General features: G+C 35.4%; 4 protein-coding genes across 7 annotated transcripts in view; 3 read left to right on the plus strand and 1 right to left on the minus strand.

Moving 5' to 3' along the window:
- Positions 1 to 376: 376 nt before the first annotated feature.
- Positions 377 to 1,389, plus strand: LOC109581815 (uncharacterized). Of its 4 annotated transcripts, none has more exons than XM_019996223.1 (4): positions 377 to 497; positions 581 to 615; positions 756 to 836; positions 891 to 1,389. In XM_019996223.1, the coding sequence occupies exons 1-4, from the start codon at positions 481 to 483 to the stop codon at positions 1,274 to 1,276; spliced, it is 519 nt and encodes a 172-aa protein (XP_019851782.1). In that variant the 5' UTR covers positions 377 to 480; the 3' UTR covers positions 1,277 to 1,389. The 4 variants fall into 4 exon arrangements, 3 of the variants coding, with proteins under 3 accessions (XP_019851782.1, XP_019851783.1, XP_019851781.1); XM_019996224.1 differs by having other exon boundaries at positions 894 to 1,389; XR_002184787.1 differs by having other exon boundaries at positions 546 to 615; positions 756 to 1,389.
- Positions 1,390 to 4,819: 3,430 nt separating this feature from the next.
- LOC109581810 (uncharacterized) lies at positions 4,820 to 8,296 on the plus strand. Its single transcript, XM_019996210.1, has 2 exons — positions 4,820 to 5,952; positions 6,145 to 8,296. Exon 2 carries the CDS (start codon positions 6,153 to 6,155, stop codon positions 7,917 to 7,919), a length of 1,767 nt encoding a protein of 588 aa, XP_019851769.1. The 5' UTR covers positions 4,820 to 5,952; positions 6,145 to 6,152; the 3' UTR covers positions 7,920 to 8,296.
- Positions 8,297 to 13,473: 5,177 nt separating this feature from the next.
- On the plus strand, positions 13,474 to 15,535 carry LOC109581813 (uncharacterized). Its single transcript, XM_019996218.1, has 2 exons — positions 13,474 to 13,556; positions 14,399 to 15,535. Exon 2 carries the CDS (start codon positions 14,402 to 14,404, stop codon positions 15,260 to 15,262), a length of 861 nt encoding a protein of 286 aa, XP_019851777.1. The 5' UTR covers positions 13,474 to 13,556; positions 14,399 to 14,401; the 3' UTR covers positions 15,263 to 15,535.
- A 479-nt stretch (positions 15,536 to 16,014) lies between these two features.
- LOC109581803 (uncharacterized) overlaps positions 16,015 to 19,507 on the minus strand; it is a 10,948-nt gene continuing 7,455 nt past the window's right edge. The window contains exons 4-8 of the mRNA XM_019996204.1: positions 17,567 to 17,650; positions 17,085 to 17,159; positions 16,849 to 16,993; positions 16,754 to 16,797; positions 16,015 to 16,113 (exon numbers count right to left, since the gene is read on the minus strand). Coding sequence (XP_019851763.1) covers positions 16,015 to 16,113; positions 16,754 to 16,797; positions 16,849 to 16,993; positions 17,085 to 17,159; positions 17,567 to 17,650 — 447 coding nt within the window. The remainder of the gene's footprint in view (positions 16,114 to 16,753; positions 16,798 to 16,848; positions 16,994 to 17,084; positions 17,160 to 17,566; positions 17,651 to 19,507) is intronic.

The raw sequence follows: 19,507 nt of genomic DNA on the forward strand, positions 1-19,507 counted from the left end.
AGCCCCCCTTTCTCCAAAATCTTCCTACGCTACTGTCTTGCCCTTACTGGTTAAGTAGTTCTGTTTGTACATGTACATGTACTTTAGGGTGTGGCAATTTGGCAAAAGGGCAGATCAAGCCCTGGCCTTATTTTTATTTTCTTCTAGTAATTATGCATTTTACTAATAGTGGCTTAATTTTGTAGGAATGTTCACTTGGAATAAAATTCTCAAGCTTGAATAGATGTACAGTAGGTTAAAAATTAATTGTAACAAATAATTGATGACAGCCATCAAAATATTTCATGTAAATCAACTAATACATTACATAATTATTACATGTAGTTGGTATTACAAATTATTATTATAATCATATCTATGTTATGATAGGACTTACCTCTGAGTGCAATGAATAAAATTTGTTATCAAAAATGACGTGAGTGATGAGTCACGTGATGAGTTAGTAGATAGTAAATGCTGACTTAGGGTTAGCTAGGGAAAATGGATGACTTTCAAAGGTAAGATTTAGATGCTTTCTGTGTATTGTTTAATCATAAAGCCTGAAGTCCCTGGACTAATGATGGTTTCTCTTATCATGTAGGCTAGTAATTCTAGATGAAACAAGAGATAACACATGTAAAATCAATGTCACTATCTTTAACCCCGCCCACTTCAAATTTTGTGTGTCTCTCTCCCTTCCTCTCTCTCCTTTCCTCTCTCCCTTCGTTTCTCCATCTCCCTCCAAACCTCCCACTATCCCTCCCTTCTCACTTTAGTTGCCTTTAATGGACATCCAGAAATTGGCTATAATATAAATGAAAACTTAGAGGATGATGACGGGCATTCAGCTACAAATGGTAAGCCAGTTGCAATAATTCAATGTTTATTTGCTTTTCAAATATACATTCAAGAAGAGGATGATGACAATTATGTTGGAGAGAGTTCTATTGATGATTTGCCCCCAAAAGATTTGGGAGTTCCAAGTGTAGTTGTAATGGGATCACTAACACTATCAATGGAGTGTTTCTTTCAATCAAGGCAAATTCAGTTTGAAGTCTGTGGTGAAGAGGAACGAAACTTTTCAAATAATCTGATACACAGAAAAGTACCCGAGCCTTATCAAACTCTCATTACTGCAGAAATGGAAGGAATGAAGAAAGATTGTGGCAATGATGACGAATCATACCTAACAAAAGAAATCGAAGATAAAACATGTCACGGGAAAGGCATGTGGGTAATAGGAAAGCTGAAGTTTTGTCTACTTGATGATCCATACAGTAAACTAACACCAGGCTAAAGCATATTAACAATTTTAAACTGCTGCTATCTTAACAATTTTAATGATTTGATAAAACTGCTGCTATTTCTTTGTGATACATGTGCATTGAGAATGTGTTTCTAAAATAAAAATTCTGAGTACAGGAAACAATAAAACTAGCTAGCTGCTTTCTTGTTAATGTAAAGTGAACATCCTTTATATGCATGTACACACATGTACATGTACAACAGGTACAGTATAGAGGTAAAAGTGTAAAAAATATTCCTATAAATGCTTTTACCACCTTAAATGTACAACTGGGTTTATATTAAGACCTATAAAGGTCATTTCTACCTTCTAATGTTTCTAGAGAAGTCTTTAGACAGTATCTCTATCTTCTTTTGCTGTTAGAAAGCTCATAGTCTCGCCCCGCCCCTCATAACTTTGTCCCATGTGTAAGCCGCCATTTTGTTTGGTGTAACTACACCCACTACGTAAAGGGCGTGGGCGGGTTCGGGTGGGCTTTGGCAGATTCATAGATATTAGAGTACAAATTGTACTCTAATATCTATGGCAGATTATGCCAGCATAATTTTGAGCATAATATGACCAAAAAGCATAAGCATAATAGGGCTATAAAAGAAAATTATAAAAAATGAATTGAAAAATCCAATAAAAACAGGCCCTTGCACTGACTTAATTTATGTTTAAAAAACTACTATTGCTCACAAAACTCAAAAACTATACATTGTACATAGGTAAATCAATTATGGGAATGACCTGGGGGCGAAGCCCTCAGGCCGTAAAAACATTAATTTTATCACTACAGGCAGCATAAGGTCATCAATGTATCGGAAAACTGAATTAATTATACTTAATGGGTTATCACATTTATGCATTATAAGTATTATGTCAATACATGTGTATAATTATGTGCATTACATATAGGCTAATAATATTATAATATTCATCTGTACATGAACATACATAATACATGTACGTTATATTTATTCTTGATAGGCCAGGTAAATTTTCTAAAATTAATAGTAAAATAGGAAGAGGCTATAGACCAGTTGGCGCTAAGTATATTCATAGAATTTTGAGTATATTCATTGTGATACCGTAAATAAAGTAAAATTTTCCTACCGCCATTTTGGAGTCTTAGTTTACTAAGAGTAGAATGGGAGAAAGTAATATCTTTGCTTCTATATCTTCTAGTGGCACTTATTAAAGTCCATGAGCCATCTCTAGACACTGGATGATGGTCAGTAAGCAGTAGCAATATTGCTGTAACGAATAAATACAGCAGTTTTTGGAGAATAAGCTCTTTTCACGATCACTCCATAGACAACCATTGGAAGTAGGACTCCAAAATGGTGGAAGGAAAATTTTACTTTTTACGACATCACAATGAATATACTTAAAATTCTATGAATATACTTAGCACCAACTGGTCTATAGGAGAGACAATCAGACAAATGTTAAATTTATTTTGCATGCAGATTTTATGGAGCAGAAAACATATCTTCTACACAAAGTAGTTGTACATATATATTCTCATGTGCCTAAATGTATTAGTTATAGCACACTGTAAAGAGTGCTGTATGGCACAAGGGATGGATTCAAGACAGCAATATAGCACGAGGCACACACTCTTTACTGTAATATAATGAATTGGTGGAATTGTGGTATATACATCTATGCCTACATAAGTACATGTAACTTCATAATTGTCATAATAGTCTCTAATATTAATAATACCAAGAGTAGATCCAATACTAATAGATACATGTACAATACATAATGGCCAAGAAATGAAATACATGCAGGTACAACATACATATATGTGCATTGGCATTCAACATTACAGTAGGTCCTATAGAGTTATACTTATACAAGAGTTACAATGTATGTGCATGTAAATGCACATGTACATGCATAACTATGAGGTATATGACATGAAAGTGTCACTAAAAGCAATTAAACCACACCAAATATGCAATTCCTCTTTATGTGTACACCTGTATAGTATTAGTATAGTATATATTGTGTGGGAGTCTTTGAGAGCTGTTTATACTGTACCAAAGGATAATGAAAGCATGTTTATACAGGGTTTCCCCATAGAATTTTGGCATGCAGCTTCTGGTCAGTACATTGTTAGGTTGCTCAAAAATTGGGCCAAAGGGAATTTTGAAAAAAATCATAAGGAGAAAATTCTTCATTTTTAATAATGTTTTTTGATGCACATAGATGTCTTTATGTTGTGTATTAGCTTTGAGCTGATTCTGATCAAATTTGAATTTTCTATAATTTATAAAGATACATAAAATCAGGCCAAGTAAAATTTCCCGCATTTTGCAAAAGAGAAATCTTCATAGTTAAAATTTTATCTGATACACATATTAGTGTAAAGTTTGAGCTACCGGATCAAAATTGGATTTTTACAAATTTTAAAAGTTGCTCAAAACCAAAGGCTGTGTTTTTGACCAAATTTTGTTAAAAATATATGTAGCTATAGGAGAGAATTCTCCATTTTAAAACTTAATCTGATATAAAGACATGTACATGTACCTTATGTTGTGGAAATTCTGCCAATCAAAATTGGTTTTTAATAAAATTAATTTTAAAAGTTGCTCAAAAACTGGGCCAACAACCAAGGCTATAGTTTTTGGCCAAAGGCCAAATTTTGTCAAAAGTGGCTATGAGAAAATTCTCCATTTTTATAATTTTTTAATACATATACATGTACCTCAATGTCACCATAAAAAACAGGTTATAAATTTGCAATTTTAGAGATTTGCCCAGAAGCTAATACTATTAACAAGGCTCTTGCTATTAATATTAGTTAAATAATTAACTAAATATATGAATAATTAATTGAGTGCTCTAGTAGCTGGAGAAAGCTAGATATGCCTATGACAATGGAACCAAAAACCAAAAGCTATAGCTGTTGGTCTTTGGCCAAATTTCATTAAAAATTGCTAGCAAGAATTTTCCATGTTTATAATGTTGGTATAAAAAGTGTGAGCTGGATTTTGTAATGAATTTAAAGTTGGTAAAATATTGGTTTAGGATTTTTAGGCTAAGAAATAATTCTCCAATTTTTAAAATTACTGAATACCTTTGCACTATACATTATTCAAATTTCAGAATGTTGTTACAGAGTGTAACTCACCCTTTAAGACACTCCTTTGTTTCAACAGTTGTGTAAACTTCCAACAAACTCAATGCTTGTCAACAACAAAATGACTGCTGGGATACAGCAAGAAAATCTTCTCAATGCTACAATGGATGATTAGTAGGTCACACACAAATATCTCCAGAAGAATGACTAGTCAAAATCACAATCATGGGTTACTTGTCTAGTGTTCAGTAATAATGGCTATTTGCTATATTGTCAGTCATCATCACATTATAAAACCATTAACCTAGAGAAGAGACAAAAACAGAAATAATCAAGGGCACATGGACAAGTACAAGCTAAAATAAGCTATATGAATAATGCATACAACATGCAGTGATACATTAATCTAAGCTTCTGTAAGCTGTTTACTACAATACAATAAAAAATAAACAGCCGCATATCTCTGATTAATCTATCCAATATGTTTCTTATAAATCCATACCTACATTGTAACAGAAAAGGATTCATTTCCCTAGCCTATACACAAAGGTGCTCCATATACTTAAGCACCACCTCCTTAAATTAAAGGAAGCTCAGGAAGTTCAGGCACATGGAGAAACAAGAGCCAGTTCAAAGTGGTAAACTTATAGGAAAAGTTCAGAAAGAACCAAACAATCAACAAGCCAGTACTAGTATTGCTGCTCTTACAGGCACAACAAGACTTAAAGAAGCACAAGACATTCCTATGCCCCAATTTCCAGCTAGCATTGAAGGCAAAGAAACTAGCCTGATCTACCTCACAGTTCCTTTGCAGGAAAGTTACGCAAGCAATGATAAAAGCAAGTGGATTCTTCCAAAATATCATTATGCCTCAAATACAATAAGCAATGAGACAATGAATCAAGATATCAACTACCTGGCAGACAGCACTCACAGCAGTCCAAAGTTAAACAAATTTATGCCACAAAGGTACAAAAATTAGAAGACATTACACCTAACATTGTAATCCATTAGACTATTAAACAATATTCAATTTGTGTTTGTAATCATCTACCAATTATTGTATGTATATACACAATTTACATCATTTCTGTACCAGCTTCCAAAACTGATTTTAATAATTTCTTCAAAAATACAATAGGCATTAATTGGCAATTTTGTAAGCATGTGTCCAATAAATGTGAAGCTCTCCTCGAATCACCGATTGCAGGATTAATTCTTCAATTAGAAGCACTCAGTAATACAGGCGTATGGATATGTCCTTAACAGGTATAGAATGTCAGCTTGCAGCATCATACATTGAATATCAAATTTCAAAGCAAATAAAAAACAAAGGAAATCAGCTGATTGCATTTTATAAACTGTAAACGTATACCGGTACATAGCTGAAACAAAAGATTAGCTATAATCACATAAATTTACATATTAATATAACAAATTATAGTTACTAAACCATAGGAATGCAACACTAATTTATGCACAACGCACAATGATCCTTCCTAAACTCCTCCCATTCTTTTATTTCTTTTTTGCTTGCTCATGGTGACAGTCCTCACTCAGGTAAAGAGACTAAAACTGAAAGCCTGAAAAAGTTAGATCATATACCCATTGGAGTACATCATTGCCACATGTTGCCTCAAGCCTTCAACTGCCCTTTAAACTCATTCTTGTGTTTCTTTTTATTAATACTGTACATACGTGTATCACACATCAGACACACCCCAAACACAATCATAAAAGGTATTTCCCCTCTCTTTCTCTCTCTCTCTCTCTCTCTCCATAGAAACTGGTATGGAAGCTCTACTGGCAGTGCTAATAGTCGTGGCTATAATGGTCCTCCTAATAATAGCTATTGGACTCATTGTTTTGATATACATCGTTGTGGATATGTATAAGCGTTCTAAAAATACCTCGACAACTGATTATATTCTTAGAAACCAAGTGCCAGCTGACTCTATTAAGCAACTGACCAAAACTGTCATTGATAATGTCAACACAACCTTAAAGTGTGGAATAGAGTCTCAGAAAGGTACTCCATTACTTCCCTCCTGTTATCAGACACAACCTAAACTGGCTCATTATGAGTATGACAATGACGACAGTGGAACCGATGACGGATTGTTTGATGATGAAGGATCAAATAGTACTCTAACCACTACTGTGTCTAATTTTGATGAAGTGGTGTCTAATAATATTAAGCCAACAGATAAAAATACCTCCCTTCAAAACGATAATGATCTCGATATAATGAAAGCTGATAAAACTTTGGACCAGTCTTTAAAAGGAATCTCGTCTCGCAAAAATGAGATAACTCATGAAAATGATACTCAAGTATTAAAACCTAGTACCAGAAAGAAGAAAGATCACAGAAGCAGAGCCATACCTCCATCAGTTGCTCCATACCCTTCGTCTTCCTTATTCCCGCCTCCTTCAACCAGTAGTGATGAGGAGGGAGATGAGCCTGATGGAAAATTTAAAGCAAAAAAGAGAAAAAAGACGAAATCTGAGCCAAAGTTTCTTCCAAGTGCCCCACATATTAAGATTCCACCAGTTGATGATGTACCCTACACGTATCAGTCACTACCAAATAAACTCCATCCACAGTACACTCTCCACAGTAAAGGTAATCCTAAGGGATTGGTTTCAGACAAGCCTAAAGTTAAACTGGCTAGTAGACACACTGGCATCACTCCTCCTTCTCTTCCGCAGTCACTCAATGAGACACGGCCAATCCTGCAAATACCTCCTCAGTGTAGCTTTCCACCAATGATAGTTATTTCAGCTCAACAAGACTCATCCAGTGGTACAGGGCCTTCAGCTCAACAAGACTCATCCAGTGGTACAGGGCCTTCAGCTCAACAAGATTCATCCAGTGGTACAGGGCCTTCAGCTCAACAAGACTCATCCAGTGGTACAGGGCCTTCAGCTCAACAAGACTCGTCCAGTGGTACAGGGCCTTCTTCCCCATTTACAGCTCAGTGTACTGACCCAACCGCTACTAATAATTGTACTCAAGTTATGTTGCCCCCTCCTCTACATGCCATGCCCCTGTCTGGAAATGAAACATACATGTACATGTACATATATCAATCTCTCCTTCATCGTGCCTGTCCCCTTCCATCTCTTGCACTAGCAGAGTCGGTTGTGAGACGAAATGAAGCTGCCAGTATTGATAATGATAATAATGAGCAAAGGGAGTTGGATCTGGTCAAGTTTGTACCAAACGGGATTACACGAGAAACAATTAAAGACGAGAGTAGCAGTGATCTTCCATCCAATTTCCCATTACCAGAGTTATTGCAGTCATGTGTTCCTGTTCAATCTACATGTAGCAGCGTGTGTCAATCCACTGACAGTACAGCATGGGAAGCACAACAGCCGATAGCTACATCTAATCTGGAACCTCAACCTCCAACAGCTGAATTCATCATTGCTCCACTAACACTTGGTGTCCTTGGAGAACTGGAGGATGAAGAGGAGCTGGTGGTACCCCCACAGCATGATCCTGTTCAAGAGCCTCCAGCCACTGCTGCTTCTGACTCTGGTGATGACTGCTAATTAATTGTGTGACATTATAAGAGTTAGTTACCAGTACCCACAAATTAACTTAAAGTTTAGCTAGTTTAGGCCATTGTTTAATTATTTAAGCTTGCTGGTGTGTGTTTACATGTACATTAGTTATTTTCTACGTTTTTTTTGTCACCTCTCCCTAAATGTCATTATCTATAAAGTGTGATTTCTGTCCCTTAATTTAATATTAGCGATTAAAAATTACTTTATAATAGCTCAATGTAGCAATATGGTAAGCCAAAATAATACAAGATACTGAGGAGAGGTTAAAACAAATGTTATGTAAATTCATGATGCCATATTAATTAAGTTACTAGTTGCCACAGTCATACTAATCATAAGCTCCAATACATGCATGCACAAACAAGATAACTTTAAAACTCACCTTTATACATGTAGTTTATGACATCAAATACTTAGTCCATTAAATTAATACATTATCTTACTACCTTGTCTGCTCTCTCTTGTATGACTCTAAAAAAATTAAAACATCTATGAATTCATTATAATAGTGTACAGAAAGTACATGTATGTGTACATGTACATGCATGATAATATAAAAACATGCTGAAACACAAACAGTTGCTCTAGATGTTAAAGTGCTCCTCCTATTAATTAGAAGGGAGGGCTCTGTGGCTAAGTATAATAGAAAATCAATACAAGAAGCAATAGTAAAACAATGTAATTCATTTATGACATGCATTGAATCCATTTATTCTAAAATGGCCACTCCCTTGCTAAACAATGGAGACAGAGAAAAACAAACAAGTGAGAGAAGTGATCAAATAGAGCTACCCCCATCTATTGACATGACACTAAGCAGCAATAAACCCACGGAGGAAACTAATGGACAAAAGGACAATACTGCACGCCATATACAAGTAGGTTTGATTAATCCAGGTCCTGAAATTGGTTCATGGGAACATTATAAAAGGAATCCATTGGATTACTTTAATAAATCCTTTCATCATGTTTTGAAAAAAGAAGCTAATGCTCCACCAGGAATAAATTGCTATCATAGCTATGAGACTACTCAAGAAAATGCTACAACACAGCCAAAACTACCACTACAGCTAGATTCAAAAAACTCTAGCCATAAAACATATGTATACCGTTCTTTTCTCACAACTTATAAAAAAAAGAACTATTTCAAGTTCTAAACTTATTCACGTGTATACTAAAATAAAAAATAAAGATCAAATATGTACATGTAGGCCCGATATTGTTGATTTGACACAGGAATAATATTTAGTTCTATTCTAAAAGCTTACTAAAGATTGGTATAGGAGCCTGATTGGTTTTCTGTATGCATATAAAATGCTGTGTTTTTTTTAATTATAATAATTATGCTGTTAATTTATGTAATTAATTATCTACATTATATATTTGACACAATGACAACAGATTTACAATTAACTCACTATATACTAGCACCCACACATGCATATAATAATGAAAGTTACACCCTAGACAACGCCCATTCCACACAAAAATGGCTGTGAATAAGCTTGTAAAAGAAAAACAGTCTCAAAAACTTGTTACAATACTAACTGACACTCATGAGGAAACCGCTGGTGCAGGAATTGCTGATAGCACCAAAAGAGATGAACCTTGTACTGAAACCAAACCAGAAGCGGCCATTGGTATTGGAGACCACGATCCAATAACTTATTACCACCAAAAAGATACTCTTCCTTGTGAAACACTAGATGCGTGTACCCCACAAGAGGTGTCTGCTTCAAGGGAAACCAGCCAAGAAAGAAACGAAAACAAAGAAGCCAGTCCAGGATATTTAATAGACTCAAACGAGACTGCCGATGTTAATTTGCTAGCCAATATGGAGATCGAGATTGGATGTTCAATGCTATTCCAAGAAGCAAGGACAGTGCACTCTCCAAAAGAACCAGACTGTGAATATTATGGATATACCTGCTCATAGTCAAGACAACTAGATGTACATGTATATACTAAAAGGACCAAGGTTGACATAAGGTCACCTTTCCTTCCCTCCTTACTCCCTCCTTATACCAGCATTTCTCAAGCAGAATGAAGATAAACCAAATGTACTTAACAAGCACTCATACTGTATTTGCACACACAAACACATGCATAACAGTGTACATGTAAATATATTAAGCTGAAGTATGATGTAGATGATAATAATTAATTAAAGTTATCAATTAATTAAAGTTATCAATTAATTAAATTTATCAATTGATCACATGATCAACACAGTCACATGGTCAACATGTGCTGGATTACATCATGCTTTAAAAAGTCAGGCCATTGTAACAGAAGCAAAAAATCTGATTGCACGTGTGTCATGTCATGAATATTGACTCACCTCAAATAGAAGTTATTTTTTCATGAATACAAGGCAATAACTAACATAGTGCTTCTGTTATACTAAATAAAAAAACAACAATAAAAAGGTCAGAAAACTAGCAACATAAAAATATAAAATGCATACACATGTACATTGTTAGGTTGTCATACTAATACAAGATTGCATAAAACCTACAGGGCATTACTAATGCAGTGTTTCATCAAATAAAAGTTTCAAGTATATATATCTACATATATAGGCCTTGAATAAATTTCTTCCCACATGAAGATGCTCTGCAGCAAGGTTAAGTCCAACATTAAACTCAGTATTTACCCCAAGTACAAACTTGTATAGTCTTGTAGTCTAAACTTCCTGTGGAAACTGCTATTAATTGCAACTAGCTGATATGAGAGAAACACAACAGTTTGCTCAGTGAGTGATGCACTGCTAGTACTCTTGGCAATAACTCTCTGAAGGTCAATTTTCTCCATAGAATATGCTTAAAAGCATCATTTAATAATGAGCAAAATTCTTCTAACATCTTCTATAAGATATTGTATACACTGTCAAAAGACAAGTAAAGAAACTCAAGAAAAATGCTGACAAGTGACAGGATATGACACAATATTATAATAATAGCTGAGAAAATTTACTGCAGTGTGTATTTTCATGAGTTTGTGCTTTGGATAAATTAATCAGACACATAAAAACATAAATTTATACAGCTGATAGCATAATTGCTTTTATCAATTTGATGAAAACCATACATTATTCATTGAAAAGCACTAACATGCACTGCATACATGTACACTTCAGTATGGAGTTCTTTTTGACTGAAATCGACACTACATGCAAGCAACAAACCAAGCATGTTTAACACGGCACCTTAATAAGAGGCCATGCAGCTTAGGACAATTGAACTAAATGTTACAATATTGTGTAGCATATGATCAGTTTAGACTGTTTAGCAAATTAGCAACAAATTCAACACATGACAAATTAACAAAAAATGAAATATATAAATTCATAACAGCAATTACATGTACATCAAAATGTAGCAAACCATCTGATAAAATATCGTTGGCAGTTAGACATGCACAACTAAAAAAAATAAACCAGGTTTATTAGATCTACATCTACATTACATCATTTTTTCTGATTTAGCATTAGTTAGCAAGTGTGCAAGTATGAATCTCATTTACATGTATCTCTCTGGATTTCTGTATAAAATTGCTATAGAACTTTCCCGCAATGAATATTCATGAGAATTTATGAGTCATCAACGCATCATTATGATGAAAACCATCCCTACTAGTGGGACAGAAAAGTGAATCTTGCACCTAAATTGACTGGTTTTTCAGCTGCTCTTAGTATTTTTCCATATTTTAATGGTTAATAACTGTTGTATTGTTAGATACTATAATTCTGATGAAAAAACCAGCAGTTAAGACTCTTAAGCTCTACTTTCAAAGGGAGGCTAGTCCTGAAAAGGTGGATCAAGGCTGCAAATCCTGTCAAATGGAATCTAGGCCTAAGCACACATCCTAAAGGTTCAGATATTTGAGCTTCTCAGGTTAAATCTCAGCATATCAAGCCTTTGCAGTAAGATTAAGAGCCTCAGATAGTCTTTGCAGTCCCACAAGTAGGCGTGATTTTCGTCATCGTGATGCTTTGATGACTCATAATCGCTCTTTATTTAGAATAAATTCTAGTAAATTCTCGTAAATCCACTTAAATTCTCATGAATAATTCATTGCGGGAAAGGTCTATAGCGAGTTTCGTTATACACATAAATGAAATGACTATGTGGGTAACATTTACAGAGTGCTGGAAGGATTTATACAATACTGTTTACAATTTAAATTTAAAATGATTCAAAGGCCTGCACTGGCTGTCGACCTCAAGTTCAATGTCTAAAATGACAGTTTTTGGGGGTGTGTGAGCGTATGAGTTTGGAATGGAATGGGAGATGGACAGTGACATTGCCAAATGCATCTTGTGACATAAGGTGTATTGTGAGTTGGCCACGCCTATGAGGACTGGGGGGTGGCTGCATGCTTTAGTCATGGTGCATCCAATAATAATTATTGTTGTCTGTTGATCAAATATGGAAAAAGAATTTCAGCCAAAGCTTATGAATATCTTTTGCACACAATAGCCTACAATTTTGACTTTGTAAGTATCTCCAACCAGTATGCATTATCTATGCTGTAATATTTTAGCAAATATAAGCCCTTTTCTTGCCATCATAATTGATACTTAGGCTAAGTAAAAGTAAAAAATCAAGTAACATATAGGCCAAATGAATTTGTAGAAGTAGGAAGTTGATCACGTTGATGGATAGGTTAGGCTTGCATACGATGAGGCAACATGTAAAAATGTGCTCACACTGTATTTATCAATGGCTTTGAAACACCCAAGGTTTTATACATTGTTATATGAAGGAATGTTTGAGCTGATTCCAATCAATGAGTGATTAGAACACAATCCCAATAGTCATGACCATCAGCCCAGGCTATTAGCAACAATTAACTCAAGCTAGTTCCAAATCATGTCACATACTATGTCACTAACTGGCAATCACAAAATGCACAGTAGTAGGGCTAGGCTGAAGTATTGCATTTGCCTATAGCTACTTTAAAATATTTCTGACCAGCTATTTATTATGTGCAAAGTACAGGGGCGTAGCTGAGGTAGGGCCTGAGGGGGCCTGGGCCCTACCATCAAAGTGGCCTTATAATTATATTCATTGAAATTATAACCCAAAAGATTATATTCATTGTTCTTACAATAACAAAAGGGGATGGCTGATAACCACAGCTCTTTTTATAGCTATATACAATGATAATTTCACTCTGATTTCGCTCAGTTTGCAGGAAAATGCCTCCATTTTGCTACGTAAAAGGGGTGTGGCCAAGATCGCGGCGAGCGGCGCGCCATTTTATTTCCTTGCCCTACCATCACCCAAGGTCCAGCTACGCCCCTGGCAAAGTAGACTAAAATAGTAGCATTTTGCAGCATCCAGCTAATTTACCTGTATGATAAAACACTAATTTAACCTTTGTTCATCAGCCATCAATACTTGAGTACCACAAGCCCCGACAGTGCTGTATCTTGAAGTTGAACATGCTGCATGGATGTCATTGTAAAAGATCACATTTAATTCTCCAGCACCGCCCAGTTTGGAGGTGTGTCATTGTGTCAGAGTCAAGGGAAAACCCCTACAAAACGAGATCCAAAAAACTGTGATAACCGTGTGATAGTCCTTTCTAACTCCAAAACAAAAGGCGAGACAAAAGGTACAGTCCAATAATTCAACTATCTATGATTCAACAGTACCAGCACCATGGACTTGACTTGGAGTTTCACTCCGCCTAACTAGCTTGCCATGCCCCGATCGTTTGTGTAATAGGGTATAATCTATGGTATAATTAGTCTCGCTAGCCAGACCAGACCATTCCCCAGCCTACACTACAGTCATTGCACCCACCCCAATAACTGTAGGCTGGGGAATGGTCTGGTTAGTGAGACTAGAGTATAGATCTAATAGTAAATGTGTTATTCATGTACATGTATACATAATATTACATATGTGATCGTGACAGTTGACGAACTGCCATGGATAGATGTGCAGAGCTAGCTAAATTTGCCAAAGTGAATTTGTTGAATAAAAATAATAATTAGAAGTTTATGTTGTGCAGAGCTGATTCCGATTGAAATTAGATTTTTTTGAAGGCCATGTAGACTACTATTATAAGGCTTGTCAGCTTATGAAGTATGCTTTATAGCTCACTTAGCATGTTTTTAGGAAATTCAGCTTTTTTGCTAATAATTATACTGACTCATGTTTCACATTTTGTTATTTTATCATAATGATATAATTTGGTCTTCGTTCGTTCTTGAGAAAAATACATGTATTTTCCCAATCAGCTCTCTGCATTTATCATAGTAATCTGCTTTATTGTTAACGAATTAGGAAACTGCAATTAAATTGATATACCGGGCAGGTAATAGAGTATGAATAATAAATTAATAAAATGAATTTTTTGTGGTTATTGCGATGAAGTAATAGGAAAAATGAATAGGAACAGCCGTATCACTGGTCTTAATTTTATTTAAAATAACAATTTTTTAAATGTAGAAAATGATCAAAATGGATACGAGCGATGTAAAACAGCTTCAAATGGTTGAGCTCATGCTACAAGTACATGTACGTATAAATTTCCAGACCACTGCAGTTGAACAGGAAATCAACTTGGATGTCAATGAAAATTGGGACAAGTTGAACCGCTTCTGCAAGGACAGCAATGGCACTCAAGACATCGAACAAACTTACAAAGATGTGCACAGCCAGTATGAAGCTTACACAGAAGATGGAATAGAAGTGTGGGAAATAACGGGAGAGCAAGAGCAGGGAATAGAAGAGGAAGTGGAGGAGATACAAGGAGTGGAGTCAGAATGTCTGGAGGAAGAGACAGGAGAGGATCAGGAAGAGGACTGCAAAATGGAACAGGAAAAACATGAGGATAATGTTGACGATAGTACCAAGGGAGAGAAAGAGCAGCAGAAAGGCAAACCACGAATGGGTACAAAATTAGTCCCTACACGACATCAACATATTGCTTCAAAAACTAACGGTTGTAAAGGTGAATTAAAGAAGTCGTCTAACAAGTATAGCAAACACCAGAAAGTGACTGATGTCTACAGGCCAGATAAAACGATCGCCAATAATTATCATGAATCTTTCTATACAGATTCACATATTGGTGGGTACGAATACAACAGCAAGAGAAGTATTCTCGTCACAGGAATTCCTATTAGAATTCACGATCCCAATTGGCTTTCACAGCTGTTTAAAGAACAGAGCTACTGCCACAAAAAAGAGATGTTCATTGGTACAAGCACACGTCTTGCCTATACTCCGTATAACCCGTGTGTTGAAACCACATCATTGAAACAAGATCCTTCAAGTGATCTTCAGCTTTTACAATTAAGGAAGTATTGAATTTTTTAGAGTATTATTGTCTTACTGTTTTTATTTGTAGTTTTATAATTACATGTAATAAATGCTGCTTGCTTTAGTTGTTAATGACATGTAATAAATCCTGCTTGCTTTAGTTGTTAATGACATGTAATAAATGCTGCTTGCTTTAGTTGTTAATGACATAATAAATGCTGCTTGCTTTAGTTGTTAATGACATAATAAATGCTGCTTGCTTTAGTTGTTTTGATTATACTTGCTAATTTGCTACATTTGTTTATATTTTATTAAAATACATTTTTGTCAAACTTAGTAAATAATAAGTAGGTTATTATACCAGTAGCCAATGACTAGCCATTAAGAATTAAGATGGGACATTTAATGCATAATAATAGAGTACCTCATGACAGGCAGTAGAAATTAAGGAGCAGTACAGCCGAAAACAAACTCAATGCTTATGAACACATGCTATATACTGAACATAGTAGCTGTAATAATAATACATAACCATACTCTAGTCAGAGTAATATACCCCATCAACTTTAGCCATGCCCAATATGAAGTTATGAGTAGGTGATTTAATCAAATGAGTGGGAGGTGCTCAAATTTGATCCCATAATTATAGCATACATATGAGGGAATTGAGGCTCAGTGTAGCATGCAGCTAAAGAAGACAAACATTAAAGCAATATAGGAAATACCTTTATTCTTAAAATAATGACACCGTCAAGCTCCCCCAAAGGATCTCATAGCCAATGCAGCAGAGAAGACATGTCCTATAATAGTAATTGTAAATGTGATACAGCAGATGTAGTCTTATTATCATCACAAATTAAGTATGAATCCCATGTACATGTAATTACTATAGGTTCTGCCTAGAAGAAAGGAGAGGTGGTCAGAGCTATTTTAACAACATACACGTATAATGCTAAATCATTAAAACAGTACATGTGTATATGAATGGTTGGTCTAAGTAATGAACTGGCTATTCATTTGTTGAGGTGGTTGCTACCAACAACCATGGACAATCACAGGCACAACTCTGCCTCTACCAGGTACATCTATCGCACTAAAAATGGTGGAAACTGAAAATAACAAGTACAGGCACACTGTCCTATATAGTCTCGGTACATGTATATACAAAAATGTACTTAATGGTTGGTCTAAGTAATGAACTGGCTATTCATTTGTTGAGGTGGTTGCTACCAACAACCATGGACAATCACAGGCACAACTCTGCCTCTACCAGGTACATCTATCGCACTAAAAATGGTGGAAACTGAAAATAACAAGTACAGGCACACTGTCCTATATAGTCTCGGTACATGTATATACAAAAATGTACTTACAACAGAAAAGCTATGGCATAATTATTTGTATTGGACACAGTAATTTCATTACTGGTAACTGAGATTCTACACGTATGACACTAACAAATCACTTACATGTACATTGTACATGTACTGGTCCTCAAACATTAAAATTAGTGAGCACAATGTGTGTACTTTAACTTACACAAAATCTTGCTCCTACTTTAGGAGCACCAAAAACAATTCTTTCTAAAGAGAAGTAAAAGATATCAATGCACAGTACAATAAACTATAGCTTACCCTCATTCAGTCTACCAGATGAGGTCACAAAACAGTACCATGCACCAGGCACATCTAATACTAATAATTCTTTGAGATTGAATATGAGCATTGAGTTGCCAGCACAAAAAGCCAAAATTGGAGCTCTGATTGAGACTGCCATTGGCTTGCAGATAAAAGAAAGACACTATTATACTCCATATCTCTCCTCAGTTCTTCCTGTCTCTCCTCTTCTCAATTTATACCAGACTACTTACATATATACAAGCAGAGCAGTTTATCACAATAAATACCACCATACTGTTCCAGAAGCATCTATCAGAAAGAAAAGGCTACATGTACTTATTACACAACTTATATAACACAGCATGCAGTCTGTAATATACGCAACAGCACAGTTGCTGAGTAGTGGTCATGTGATTGTTGCATGATTTTAGCATAACTATTGGCATACAAGTACATTTTAATTTAATAGGGTCAAATAATAAAATTAGCCTTAAAAATGAATAGTAGCAAGCTATACAAATAGCATAATTTTAGACACATCGACAAAAACATTTGCAATTAAAGCATGCAATATTACTTGGTCAGTAATAACAAAATTCTTTCCACAATTGAGCACACTGAAAAAATGAATGAGCAACAGACAGACAGACAATAGTCCTTGGATGGGTGGATCCAATGATTTTCAATGCAATTACATGTATATGTATGGTTTAATACATCTAAAATGTATTACCTGTTTGTAGCTATCCCTGCAGATCTTATATCTCCTTGGCATACATTGGTATCTAGTGTAATAGTCAGTGATCATCGATATTTCCTAAGTATTCATAAAGAAATATGTCAATGTTACCTGCCTGGTAAGAAGCATGAACATGAAAAAAATAGATTTTATTGCTCAGCTGGAAGGAAGGTATCTGTTTCATAATCATAATGCAAGTAGGTGTATGTGTGCTGCTAACAAGTTGTTACAGTATGTGGGAAGAAAACAAAAAATTCCTTGTACACTACCAAGTACCAACATTGATCTAAAAGTTAAAGCATTAAGATTTAATGAATATTAAATAAGAAATCAAGGACTGAGCAATGCTATATATCATAAAGACAAATTTACAATTATTAGGCTAAGCCAGTGTAATGTATTAATTAAAAGCATCAATAATTTGACCTTCGACATATGCTTTATTTATACAGTACCACTCAGAAGTTTACATGTAGATCTACAAGGCTAGCGTGCATAAACTAACAGATTTGAACCAAATTTAAGTCCAGCATCAACACAATGTTGGTCCTAGTGTATTATAAATCCGCCTTTAGACTTAACATAACACTTAATGCTTAGACATAACTATAATTAAAAAATCATAAAAACGGTCACCATCTTAAAAAATCCACCTCGATCCTACATATAGGCTACTGCCTATACAATACACACATTGACTATAGTACATTTAAGAAAAGTTGTGCCATGCTATGATCTTACAAGTGTGTGTAATGATGATCATAAATAAAACTAAAATTTTTACCATAATGTCTGTCAATTTCACAGATGCAAAATTTAAATTTCACAATAAAGCTAAATCTTTTTGGTCAAATTTTATAGTTGCCACAATGTCACAATAAAACAACCAATACAAGGCTGAAGTATGCCATGCATAAAGTGTAAAGCTATACAAGACTGAACTAAGACATGTACATACATATTTCAGATACAGTGCATCCAGAGGGAGCTCAAAGGCCACAAGTCTCAACAAATAAGACTGATGATGCCAGCTTTTAGTTACACAATCGATAAGTGACACTTGGCCTGTAGTAGTGGTTACACCATCAATGAATCAAACTCACCTTGAAGATAGACACAAGAATTTAGATGTTAGTAAAAATGAAGAAAACAGATCAGTGATGGAAGTACAGTATGTAGAACTGTCAACCATTCCAGCTGCTCCCAGAATACAATGAGTCTATTGATGATGATATGCCTCATACACAATCTTAGTCTGTCTTGTCTCTATTGCTGATGTAAGAAGTTGATTCTAAATGAGTCTAGAACCTTCTACAGACTATCATGTTTAGTCAGTAAATTCATGTATTAGTAACGCGGTAGCGTTACTAAGTAGGATTCACCCCAAAACAATATGGCTGCCACGACTTTTGCAGCCTTGCTATACTGGGAAAACGAGCTCCTATGCTTACCAGACTTCTTAGAGGACCTTATCTTGACCAGAGGACTCCATTGGTACCACTAGCGTGCCTCTAAACCTTGTCTATAAAAAGTCTAAAATCGGCAAAACGGGGCCGTTTTGTTCAGCCACTTTTTTTCATCTTAGTCATCTTCTCCTCACAATCCAGTTATCCGTTTGTATCTCAATCTTGGCTGGTAGTAAAATGCTAATTTTTACACCATTCTACTCCAACAGTCTATGCGCAGGTCCATGTCCCATCAGATCATTCTCCAAGAGTGGCAGAAGTGATACTATGGTCTGCTGGGTTAGTCCATTTACCTCATGCCGCCATTTTGTTAATCAAAGAAGCATGTGCTCCAAAATTTGGGCGTGGTCGCGCATGCTCAGTAGATGCAGACCTCAGAACTGGGAACAGCAAGCAATTTTTTTAACTTAGCTATAGGCTAGCTATGCTTGGAATCATTTGCCATACTTAGTGGAGGTTTTCAGCTAAG

This window comes from Amphimedon queenslandica, unplaced genomic scaffold (genome assembly GCF_000090795.2).
Source record: "Amphimedon queenslandica unplaced genomic scaffold, v1.1 AMPQUscaffold_13418, whole genome shotgun sequence".
Lineage (NCBI taxonomy): Eukaryota > Metazoa > Porifera > Demospongiae > Haplosclerida > Niphatidae > Amphimedon > Amphimedon queenslandica.